Consider the following 12,116-nt stretch of genomic DNA (forward strand, 5'->3'; position numbering starts at 1 on the left):
TTTCTAGTTGTACCAATATACTTTGCACAATGCCATGGATTTGATTTTCATTATATCTTGAATATATATATTTTCTCTGAAAAGCATTAATAAAGGAGGTGAACTGTAGAAAATGTTTCTTCTGCAGCATTGTTATTTTTATGTCATTTTTGTGGTGATAAACATATGATGTAGAAATATAAATTACACTACTGAAACATAGAATTAGTGAAGCAAAGGGACATCTTTATTTTGTTTCAGTGAAAGTGCTGTCGCAGCTGTGTGTTTCTGTAAAGCTGGCTGCATACGCAATGACTTTCTGAATGTCGTCACCACTAATATAGTGTAAATGAGATGAAAGCAGAGTAAGATCCCTTTTTGTGTTCAGATTTTAGCTGAATGCATCCAAAGTCAGATAATATTACTGTAGATCAACAGTCACACACCAGATGAATCATATATATTTATATGTTGTTCTATGTACCTGTACAATTCCCTTTTTCATGGTCTCTTTAAGATTTTGGAAATATGTGTGGAGTAGTTTCACATTAGTTTTCACATTCCTTCATTTTAACACCCATCAACTGATTTTCTGTACAGTTTTATCTGAAGCCAATCCCAGCGGTCTGTGTGTGCATGTAGGGGACAATCTGAACAGGTCTCCTGACAAGTCCATCACAGAGATACATGCTGTTTGCATGTTATTTGGTTTTTAACATAACCATGTTTTGTCCTTCAATACTGAATCTTGTTTAATTTGTTTTCTTAAAGTATTTCACACCACTTTTTTCCCCCTCAGAATTTTAATAATCACTACTCAAATGTCTCCTCCCCCCCATTTTTGTCTTTTATTTTGTTCCTGCATGTTCTTTTTTCATTGTTGTCGTTGGATCAATCTTCTTGTCAAACTGCATGGAAAGTACTGTGTAATTAAAGTTTGATTAGTAGGCCATGACTCAAATTCTGGTTCAAACGATGTTTATGTCAAATATGCAATGGTATGTATTACTGTTTAGATCAGGGGTGTTAAACACACGTTAGTTCAGGGCTCAATTTCATGAGTGGGCAAGACCAGTAAAATAGTGTTGTAATAACCTTCAAATTAAAACTTAAAAGTTTTTCTTTGTTGTGGGGCAAAGTTTAGGTGATTTGGTGAAGTTAAGGTATTTTCACAAAACAGAAGATTTTCACTACAGAAAATGACTGCAATCTCAACATAAAGCTCATTTAATGATAGTTTCTGGTGTGTGGTGTCTGGTGTACAGGGAAATGTACAGAAAATGCCTCATAGTATGCACGTTTTACAAACTCACCCTGACAGCGTGTCTTTGAGGCTAGTTTGATAGCAATGGAGTTGTTAACTTTCATGGCAGCATCACTGATATCTCAGCTCCAGTATCTGTATTTTTGTGTCTGCTACTCTTAAGAAATGTGTTTGGTTTTTTTTGTTGTTGTTTGTTGTTTTAGTCTTGTTTTTTTGGTTTGACACCCCGGTTTAGACAGTCTCTGAAGGTAATGAAGAAACAAACCCACACTCTCATCTAAAATCAAGAATAAAAAGGATTTTTCAGAAGAAAAAAAAAGTGAAATATACTGTCTTATTTAGTGATTGGGCAGCAGATATTCTTATATTTAGGTTTCTAAATCTTTATTGACCCTTGCCTATATGGTCTTGTTCTATATTAAAAACCACAGCGTTTTGCCTCCACCAACTGGGAAAACTGGAAGACGCCACTCAACATGTGCTAATCTCTTCTTATTCCCCATGTGGACACGAGGTGGCGCTGCTACTTTTGCTGCCAGAATCCAACAGGTTTCCTTAAGCAACCCTGCACAACAATGCGGTCAAAACGGATCCGTGAATATTTCGGTTTTTATGGCTTGAACTGTGAGTAGAAACACTGGAGTCATTTTGTATCTGCTCTGACTGCAGATGGATTATGCCTCATCATTGAGATTATCTATTTGATATATTATACATTCATACTGCTTCTTTGAGGATGGAAAAACTTGGCTTTAGCATTTTCTTTTATATTTATTTCACACCATCAGTTGTTTTTTTTTTTTTTTTTTTTAATTGTGCATATAAGATGATTAATACAGCAGTTTCTAGTATAACCTTAACAATAGGTAGCTATGTGAACCTAATGTTTATACTGTGTAAACAGTAATATCTTCTATAGTCAGTATCTGTAGTTGAACAGCGGTTTATCAGTGTAGCATCTGCCACAGTCATCTCTACTGGACTGAGTTGCGTCTTTTACGCAGACGCGTCCTCCAGTGCGCCACCAGTGGACGTCGTTGGTCCGCCTGGTGTCACCTCTCAAGATGAGCTGACCTCCAACTCTGCCAAGTAGGATCCGATCCGATCCAGGGGGGGAGAGAGAGAGAGAGAGAGAGAGAGAGAGAGAGAGAGAGAGAGAGAGAGAGAGAGAGAGAGAGAGAGAGAGAGCAAGTGAGGGAGTAAGAGCGAATTTGAATAGAGCGGCAGGAGGAGTGGGACTTACTATAAGGACATGAGCGACTCTTAAATCCAGCCGCTCTTATTTTAACGCAGGAGAAACAAAACAAGACAGTTGGAGTTGTGATAGACTGAATTTGCTCAGCTTTTTTTCCACACTATTTGAAATAATTCAAGGTAAAGTGAATTTTTGAAGGGGGAATTGTTTTCTCTCAACTTGGAGTGGTGTGACTGATTTTTTTTTTTTAAACTTTCATAGCTCTTATCCACATGTTTCCTTGAGTTTTAGAGGGGAATCACTAAAAACTGAAGTGTGTTGTCATCTCTCCTCCAACCAGAAACTCTCGGGGATCTGCCATGAGAAGGTGTGTGGATGCTGCGCTCTCCCTGCTGCTGGCCGTGTCCCTGTCGTGCCGGAGCGCGTCCGGCGGCTACGGGATGAGCCTGTTCGCGGCTCAGACGTCTCCCCCGGACCCTTGTTACGACGAGCACGGCAACCCGCGGCGCTGCATCCCGGACTTCGTCAACTCCGCCTTCGGGAAGGAGGTGAAGGTGTCCAGCACCTGCGGCAAGGCGCCGAGCCGCTACTGCGTCGTGACGTCCGCGGAGAAGGGAGACGAGAGGACCAGGAATTGTCACACCTGCGACGCGTCGGACCCCAAGAAGTACCACCCGCCCGCGTACCTGACGGACCTCAACAACCCGCACAACCTCACCTGCTGGCAGTCCGACAACTTCATCCAGTACCCGCAGAATGTCACCCTGACCCTGTCGCTCGGGAAGAAGTTCGAGGTCACCTACGTCAGTCTGCAGTTCTGCTCGCCTCGTCCCGAATCCATGGTCATCTACAAGTCCATGGACTACGGCAAGACGTGGGTCCCCTTCCAGTTCTACTCGACCCAGTGCAGGAAGATGTACAACAAGCCCAACCGGGCCGCCATCACCAAGCAGAACGAGCAGGAGGCCGTATGCACGGACTCCCACACCGACATGTACCCGCTGACCGGCGGCCTCATCGCCTTCAGCACGCTGGACGGGAGACCGTCGGCGCACGACTTCGACAACTCCCCGGTGCTGCAGGACTGGGTCACCGCCACCGACATTAAGGTCATCTTTACGCGGCTGCACACGTTCGGTGACGAGAACGAGGACGACTCGGAGCTGGCCCGGGACTCCTACTACTACGCCGTGTCCGACCTGCAGGTCGGCGGGAGGTGCAAGTGCAACGGACACGCGTCCCGGTGCGTCAAGGACCGGGACGGGAGCCTTGTGTGCGAGTGCAAGCATAACACCGCCGGACCGGAGTGCGACAGGTGCAAACCTTTCCACTACGACAGACCGTGGCAGAGAGCCACGGCCCGGGAGGCCAACGAGTGTGTCGGTGAGTCCGTCTTGCGTGCGTCACGACCCGGTGTGGCATGGTCCGGATGCGCGCTTCATTTTAATAGTGGAGGCTGGAAGCACCGATGAATGTGTTGACAAAGTGATATCTAATACTGGGAAATTAAATATGAGTTGGTAAAGGTAAACAAAATATAAAGGAGCAAACACTAATAATAATAATAAGAAGAAGAATCAGAATAAGAAGAATAAGAATAATAATAATAAGAAGAAGAACAATAATAGCTTTACTGCGGTTTATTCAAAAGCCCCGAAGTTTATTCACGTCACAATAAACATGAAAATGCAATTTAAAGGTTGACTTTATCTCTTTGCAGGCCGTAACACTTTGAAACCACCTCAAACGATACCACTCAACATAATCATTAACGTTTGTCATAACCACAGTTAACTGTTAATAACGCAACACCTGATTGTTTTTAACCAGTGTTAATTTAATGCGTAAATTACCATTAGTTATCGTTCCTTAGTCAATTATGAAAAAAATAAATTGGGGGGGAAACATTTGGTGTGGAGCAGTAATTTCCAAAACATAATGACCATATATTGCAGTAATTTTTAGATTACCTTTGTAAAACAAAATAAATCTTGCATTTAAAAAAGAAATTCTTTCATTATTAACATGTATCACTTAAACTGATCTTTATAAGACTAACTGTAAAATAATCTAAAACAAAAGATGCATGATAGAGAACAGACAGTATTTTCAGTCCTTGTAAAAAAATGAAGAAGAAGTAAATCTCTGATCATATCTCTTTGTGTCTGGAAGCCAACATGTTTTATAAACTGCTGAGTGATCAAAGTTGCTGCAGTTTCAGTAGTTGTTCTTTATTGCATCCTGGCACAGATATGTGAGCCTGTAGATTACAGGTACTGATAGATTCACGTGCTCTGACCAGGTCTGTGTCCAGCTGTACTAATTTTAAGCTGTATTGCTGTGAGCTGAGTGAACTTAGTTGAAAAGGAGTTTTTTGTTTTTGTTATATATTTTATTTTATTTTTTTATTTTTTACAAATTTTGGAAATAATTCAGTCAATTTTGAAGAAAAAATAAACCCATGTAATTTTATGAAATCATGAACTGGAATCTGTATTCACCATCTCCCAGGCCTCATATGGTTCTGCAACAAATACTGTGTTTGTATCATTTTTAATCAATTGAAAGCGTTCCAGTCACAAAACTATGAGATGCTATAATTTGTGGCACTCCTGATAAAGTGTGTGGCAGGCAGGACAACGCATGGCAGCCATAGAATGAAAAGGACAACCAGAAGGTCATTTAATGAAAGACACTAAAGCTAGAACCTCAACGTGGATGCCTAAAATCACAGAAACGTCCCGGTCAGCTTGCAGGTTTGCAGGGGAAAGCGGACTCTTTGCAGTTTGTCAGTCACAGCACATGTCAGCCACTTTGACACCTCGCAGCTGTTTAAAAGCTTTTTGTTTGCTGGTGTTGTCAGTTTGAAGCTCAGAGACATTCTCAGTGACAGATGTGAACATGTGGCTGAAACAACAGAAGCGTGTGGGGTGCTTGAGAAATGTGCACTGTGATCAAGAAAGCGAAAAAAGAAAAGAAAAACATAAGTGAGGTTTTTGTTAATATTGTTTAAATGTGTGAAGGAGCAAAGTATTGAGCCACACTTACTACCCACATAGTCGGCAGAGGAGATGTCTGAAACTACTCTTAATATCATTTTGTTATAAATTGATGTTGGATATATTTTATATAGAATATATACAGTTTGCATAAAATTAATCGTATTTATTTATCCATGACTGCACCAGGACACTGACTTATTGCATTCTCTTTCGCTGTCTGTTTCCATATTTTCCAAACATATAAGATGTCAAAATCATCTTTATTTTTTAAATGTGTCTATGTTATGTACTGGCTAATAGCAAATAGTATGATGAAAACACACCTACATTAGTTGGAGTCTGAGAGTTTGACATCTTCAGTGAGACCAACAGACCAGATTTACGGTCTTCCCTTGCTTGTACTAAGAACAGTTTACACAAACTAACCAACTAAAAGTGTGGTATCACATGGGGTGTTGACTGTTTGAAGAATCAACTTTATTCAGTATTTCCTGAACTTCATATCAGATCAAAATAATGAAGAGAACATTTGAACACACACAACTGCTTCTCTTTTTTTTTTTTTTATCTTAGTGCACTTTGCTGATTAGCTCCGTCGGGTCCTCTAATGCAGTGAGGTCAATGAGCTCGTCGCAGACCTGAAGTAGTCTTGAGTTTGTGAAGGTAATGAAACTGTTTCAATTATAGAAAACATCAACTGTTAAGAGTAAATGATGACCTTGTTCCCATACATCCATCAAATTAAAATGGCATTATGTTTGTCTAATGACTGTATGGTGAGAAAAAAACGGAATATTATTCTCTCAATTGAAATTAACTGCACATTTAATTCACATCATCCCATTTCAGTTTTCCAGTTTCTGCGATTGACTTGATGTTTAGTGTTGGGAAAAAAAAAAAAAATATATATATATATAGTGCATTGAATAATAGAGTAAGATTAGAAAGACAGCTTGACGGCATGCAGAATGAGGGGGGCGGCACTGCTTTGCTTTGAGAAGCAGGGACAGGGAAGCAGCTGAAGAGGGGGGGGGGGTTGCTGGAGATATAGCCGCACCACAAGAGCGGAAGTAGAAAAGATGAATGTAAATCGGGGAGAGTATGAAGAACAATTGTGAATCAGAGAGAAGTTGAACTGATAGAGTGACCTTCCTATGGCATGCTGGGGAGCACCATAAATGTACAAGCTATGTGTGTTTTCCCAGAGGCTGCTTGCTGATCGAGAGAGTGAGACTGTAGATATACACATGTTCGTGTGTGTATTGTACATATGGAAGATATTTTATCACATAACATCTTCCAATTTGGCCTTTTTTTCCCTTTTTTATATCTTTCACCTAAAACCAAGGTTGTGGGTATTTCCTAAAGTATACATATTTTCATTTAAACACATTATCACATCATAGTGTCTTCCAGAAAGAATTGATGCCATGCAGGAAATGGTTTCTCTTTGATTGATATTGAACATTTCTACTCTTTAGAAAAGTTATTGTTTTGTTTTTTATAAGCATTCATGGACCCTTAATATTGCCTGGAGATCTTTCCTTTTCATGATATTTGAGATCAACTCAGGCTTTAATCAATCCTTACTAACAAAATGAAGCAAAGTGTAAGGAGCCTTGCAGTTTTAACTCCAGAATGAATTAAGTTTGCTTCTGGTTAAGTCTAAACAATAACTGAAGGTGACTCAGGCTACTGTATCATCTTTATTAATGTGTTTTTCTTTTATCATCAAATGCTTCTTAATGATAATTACTGGTGACACTAATGAAGGTTGAAGGGCAATAAACACTATTTTGAAAAGTGGGATATATCAGCCGTGGAAATTGCAAAAATGTTTATATCAAGGTCACTCAAACTGATCTGCTGCTAGTTTAGGTCTTTTTTATATCATACTGTTTACACCCCCGAGAGTAAAATACAAAGAAGAAAACTTTCAAAAGCACCCAGGTGCTGCTCACAGGCATCTGACTGACAGAAGCAAACACGTAGCGTAGGATAGTTGACATGGCTGACTTGATGCCCATTACCATAATTGCGTTTTAAAACCACAGCCACTTGAATATATATATAAAAAAAAGAAAGATCAAAAGTCTTAGTTTTCATGTCCGGTGATATGTGGTTAAAACTCCTCCATTAGGAAAGTCTTGAAAAGGTCTTCTGAGTGCAAAATGTTGAAGAAACATGCATTATTGCTTAAAAACAGCTGCTCCTTTTCAGTTGTTTGATGGTGTACTTTTTGTTACTTTCATGGATTACTGCCTCACCCTTAATAGGGTTTAAGATCATTCCAGAGCAGCAGGGGGGTGTAACAGCACAAACATTTCCAGATTTGCTATCAGTAACAATCCATTTTAGGATTTTGTGAAATTTGTCTTGACAAATCCAAGAGAAAAAAGATTTTTTTTTTCAAGGCCTGATACAAGAGCTTACCACAGCTAAACCATACAAATCCAGCAAAAGCAGTTAACACATGCAAAGTGTTCCCCAAATAGACCAGACCTGTCATTTAATCAACCTTTCGCTGAAAAAAGGTTTATGAATACTTCGTCGAAATTGTGCCAAAAGACATCAAACTTCACAGATGTGTTTGATTTTTTATCTCTGAGAGAATTGTTCCTTTTTTATCTTTATTTAGATGTTTAGTCAAACTTGTTTATTTAGAATACTTGTATCATTAAGCATGTTTGGGCATGTGAAGTGCCGCTTCTGATGTACCACACGCTGAATTAATTCCACAACACAGATGATCCAGCCTCGGCTGAAGTTGTTTCCAAGCTGTTTTGTTTGTTTGGGATCTCGAACGCTGAAGGTCGAGTTAATGTTTAAGGCGCTCACCTTTATAAACCGGCATCCTTCATCTTCAAAGGTGCCGGCAGGATGTGTTGTCAGTCTCAGTCTCGACAAACAAGGCTGGGAATAAAGTAATAGAGTAGCTTTGCACTTTGCACTGTCTTAATATTCCTCACCTTCACTGTGTCTCTTTCACGCACACACACACACACACACACACTCGCACGCATGCAACCACACACACGCACAGTTTTCCTCAGGTCTTTAGCCGCAAGTTCAAACAAGGGGGGAATGGCCTCTCTCTCACTTCAAGAACCTCTTTCCATGAGCTCTTATCAGTGTTTATGACTCGTTTTGTAAACCCCCGCGAAAAATAAGTTGTGCGTGATCCAGACGACTGGCTCGCCCTTCTGTTTTAGATTCAGAGACCTGCTGTATCTCTCAAGCAGACAGGAACATGGCCGCGGAGCCAGCACATACTGTAAGCAAGGTTGATGGTACAGTATATCAAGTTCTGTAACTAAAACACACAAAAGAATACAGCCAGACAGCCAGCGCAGACACACACACACACACGCACGCAGACTACAGCAGTCATAAAAACCTTTTTCAGTATCTTGTTGGATAATTGTACGATAGGTTTCTTTACATGTGCACAAATGTTCACAGCCATAGCCTGTTCTCATATGGGAGTTTGTGTGTGTTCCTGTGTCATTGCTGGTGTGTGTGTGTGAGTGTGCGTGCGTGCATGTGTGTTTTATGATGTGTAACTTGACACAGAACTCGATGCTAATTTCGATGAGAATCTATGCCAGGCATTTAAAAGGCGCTTGCATTTGAAATGTGAGGAACTGAGCCTGTGAACTTCCACCCTTTGTCATATTTCTCAGCTGTTAAATGTCGTCACAATCACAGTGTTGGGGTCTGTCTGTTTGAACTGTGCACCTACTCATAATGAAAAAATACACCGGCCGTGCGCTCCACTGATATGAAGAAAATTCTTCATCTGGGTGTTTTTTCATTAATAACTGGTCTGTTTTCTTTCTGATCTCGGATGATGGCAGGTGGCTCATTCAGAGCAAAACAATATTTAACAGTGTTTTGACCTTGTGAACTGACTGAAAATAGATTAAATGGCTTGAGTTTTGACAGGAGGTAAATTCTGTTTCTGGCCCTTGAACCGTCCTTTTGGATCAAAAATAGTCATCTGGCCTGAGTCGTAGGATGAAAATGATCTCTGTTGGATTTAAATATGTGTAACTTTTAGGCCTCTGACAAAAGTGAAAGTATTTCAATAAAAATGGAAATTTGATAAAACTATCATAATCAAGGAACTTCAACAAAAATGCATTTTCTTTTCTTTAACTAAAAGAGATCACGTCCCTAGCATCGCTATCTACTAACAGAAATATTGACTCATATGGAAGCAATAGATGTGACAAATAATGCATCTACTCCTTAGTATGTAAACGCAGGGGAGATCTTGAAGCTATTAATGTCAGAGTTTTGGCTGCAGCACTTTGGAGCTGGAATTTTGGAGCTAGTTGTTGCTTGTCATGAAGCCTGTTCAAGAAGCACTTCAATTTTGATGGAATTCCTGTTTTGAAGTCATAATAAATTCTGACAGCCCTTTGAAGAGGGGAAATCAGTTTGTATCAAAACTGCTTTGTGGTTACTGTAGAAATGGAACGTTTATGTGTCCATCTGAGAGAGACATGCAGCCACTCATGTGTAGCTCCAAAATACATCTGTAAATGTATTTTATCTTAATTTTTATGTATGTAAATGTTGTACCAATGGGATAAAAAGATCGTTTTCAGTTGATTCTTCTCTTCAAATCTTCGGTTCAATGAATGGCTGAATGTATACATTTTATATTCTGTATTTGCAGTTGATTTTTGTGTCTTTTGGCCAATCTGAGCTTTTCTGCGGCTGCGAGTTAGTTTCATTGCTCTGGCTACGGCACATAATTCAACACAGATCCCGCTCCACAGTGGGAGTCCGCATTTTTTGCCTCGAGTCTGTGTGCACGTGTATCACGCAGGTCTCTGCGTAAATGCATGCCCCAAAAATGTAACCTCTGTTGTGCTTTTGAGAAATGGTTTGGTAGGAAGCCATATTGTCTCTGAAGGAAAGCCATATTGCGTTACTCCCTTGGCCTCTGGCCTGCAGTCACTTCCTCTTGTCACTTCTTACTGTAACTTGAACTCACCATTGACGTTGGCTGCTTTAATACACCATCCCACCAGACCAGAAACTCAGATCCCAACCAACCCAGGGATCATCACACCTTTTTTATTTTGATCGGAATGATGATTGGTGCAGAGCGGTGGATGAAATTGTGTGCCATGTGTGGTTTGCGTTTAAAATATTTCCATTTGGTGTGTTACAATCTCTCAGCAGCTGGCGATAATTGGTCTTGATGAGGTCCAAATGATCTTTTCCTCTTCAGCACTACCCTTCAAGCTTTGCCCCGCGTTTACCCTGCAAAATCTACCCCTGCGCAGGATTAGCTCAAATACATTTTTTCTGGCATATTCTGAAGAGATTAATGCAAATATCCTGAGTAATAAAGATTTAGAGCTTTTTTTGTTGCCACAAGCATGAAGTGGGCTTTTTCTTTAACGTAATGGCAGCTGCTTCATTGTTTTCATTGAGAAGGCAAATCCCTTCAACAGCCCAGAGAGCTCAATCATGGCAGGTCGCCTTAGGTGCAAAAAGTTAAATGCATTGCAAATGTACCTAAACAGTGTTCCAACATGAATATGGCTCCCAAAGATCTGCAAAAGTGCCTTTAGCCGCATAACGAAATCAAAGAACGGTGCAGGCAAGACAACGCCGCCTCATTCACACTTGGGTACGTACACACTGCTCAGTGAGACGCTATTCATGTTGGCTCACAGACACAAGATGATTCTTTCAGCTGTTGATACCTGTCTTGTTGATTGCCAGCTGCCTGTTTGGACTTTGCACACATCTGGTTGTGTATGCCCCCCCCCCCCCCAAAAAAAAAAAAGAATGCTATTATACAATGTGGTTGTTTCCATTTTGGTGTGTGTGTGTGTGTGTGTGTGTGTGTGTGTGTGTGTGTGTGTGTGTGTGTGTGTGTGTGTGTGTGTGTGTGTGTGTGTGTGTGTGTGTGTGTTAAAGAGAAGAGAGAAAAAAACCCAGTGTGAATATGTCTCTTAATCAGCATTGTCTGCCAGGGGCTGTTTATACAAACAGTAATTCTGTCCAGGATGTGAGGAGCTATTCAGCGCCTGGGGAAACGTCTGTTAATGAATTAATTGGTGACTTGATGCTGTAATGAAATCCTGAAGTAGCCAAGGGAGGATCTCGCTGTACTGTGGGTTTGGCATGAGCCTCTGCATGTGTGTGTGTGTGTGTGTGTGTGTGTGTGTGTGTGTGTGTGTGTGTGTGTGTGTGTGTGTGTGTGTGTGTGTGTGTGTGTCTGTCTGTGTAGAAATATTTGATTTAAGTGGGTACCAAATGATTAGAGATGATTAAAAACCACAGCAGACAATGTCAGACTCTGCTCACACATTAGACGCAAGACTTCACGGCCTCACTCATCAGCTCAATGAATTGCAGGCCGACTGTCTCACATGTGCTGTAGATAAAACATCAGCACGCACACAACAGATTGAATGCTGTCACACAGGGCCGAAGAAAGCAACGCTCCTTTATCAAAGCACATTTTCATTTTTGTTTTCAGAAATGCTTTAATTCAAGCAAAATTGAACGTTAAATGTGTACCGTATATATTCTTTTGAATGCATATCATAACATAATGTTAAGCTTTTGTTTTGTTTCTCCAGCCGCAGCTCTTTAATTAAACTCTTTTTTGCCTTCCCTGAAACAGTCTGTCTCAGAGATATAACCA

The 12,116-nt window shown here is 40.5% G+C and overlaps 1 protein-coding gene across 2 annotated transcripts in view; it reads left to right on the top strand.

Annotated features, from left to right (window-relative positions):
- Window positions 1-2,418: 2,418 nt before the first annotated feature.
- Window positions 2,419-12,116, top strand: part of ntn1a (netrin 1a) — a 57,157-nt gene continuing 47,459 nt past the window's right edge. For both annotated transcript variants that reach the window (XM_080464879.1, XM_080464880.1), the window contains exons 1-2: window positions 2,419-2,617; window positions 2,779-3,821. In XM_080464879.1, the coding sequence (XP_080321005.1) occupies window positions 2,798-3,821 (1,024 nt within the window). In that variant the 5' untranslated portion in view covers window positions 2,419-2,617; window positions 2,779-2,797. The remainder of the gene's footprint in view (window positions 2,618-2,778; window positions 3,822-12,116) is intronic.

The sequence above is a fragment of the Lipophrys pholis genome (genome assembly GCF_963383615.2).
Source record: "Lipophrys pholis genome assembly, chromosome: 5".
NCBI lineage: Eukaryota > Metazoa > Chordata > Actinopteri > Blenniiformes > Blenniidae > Lipophrys > Lipophrys pholis.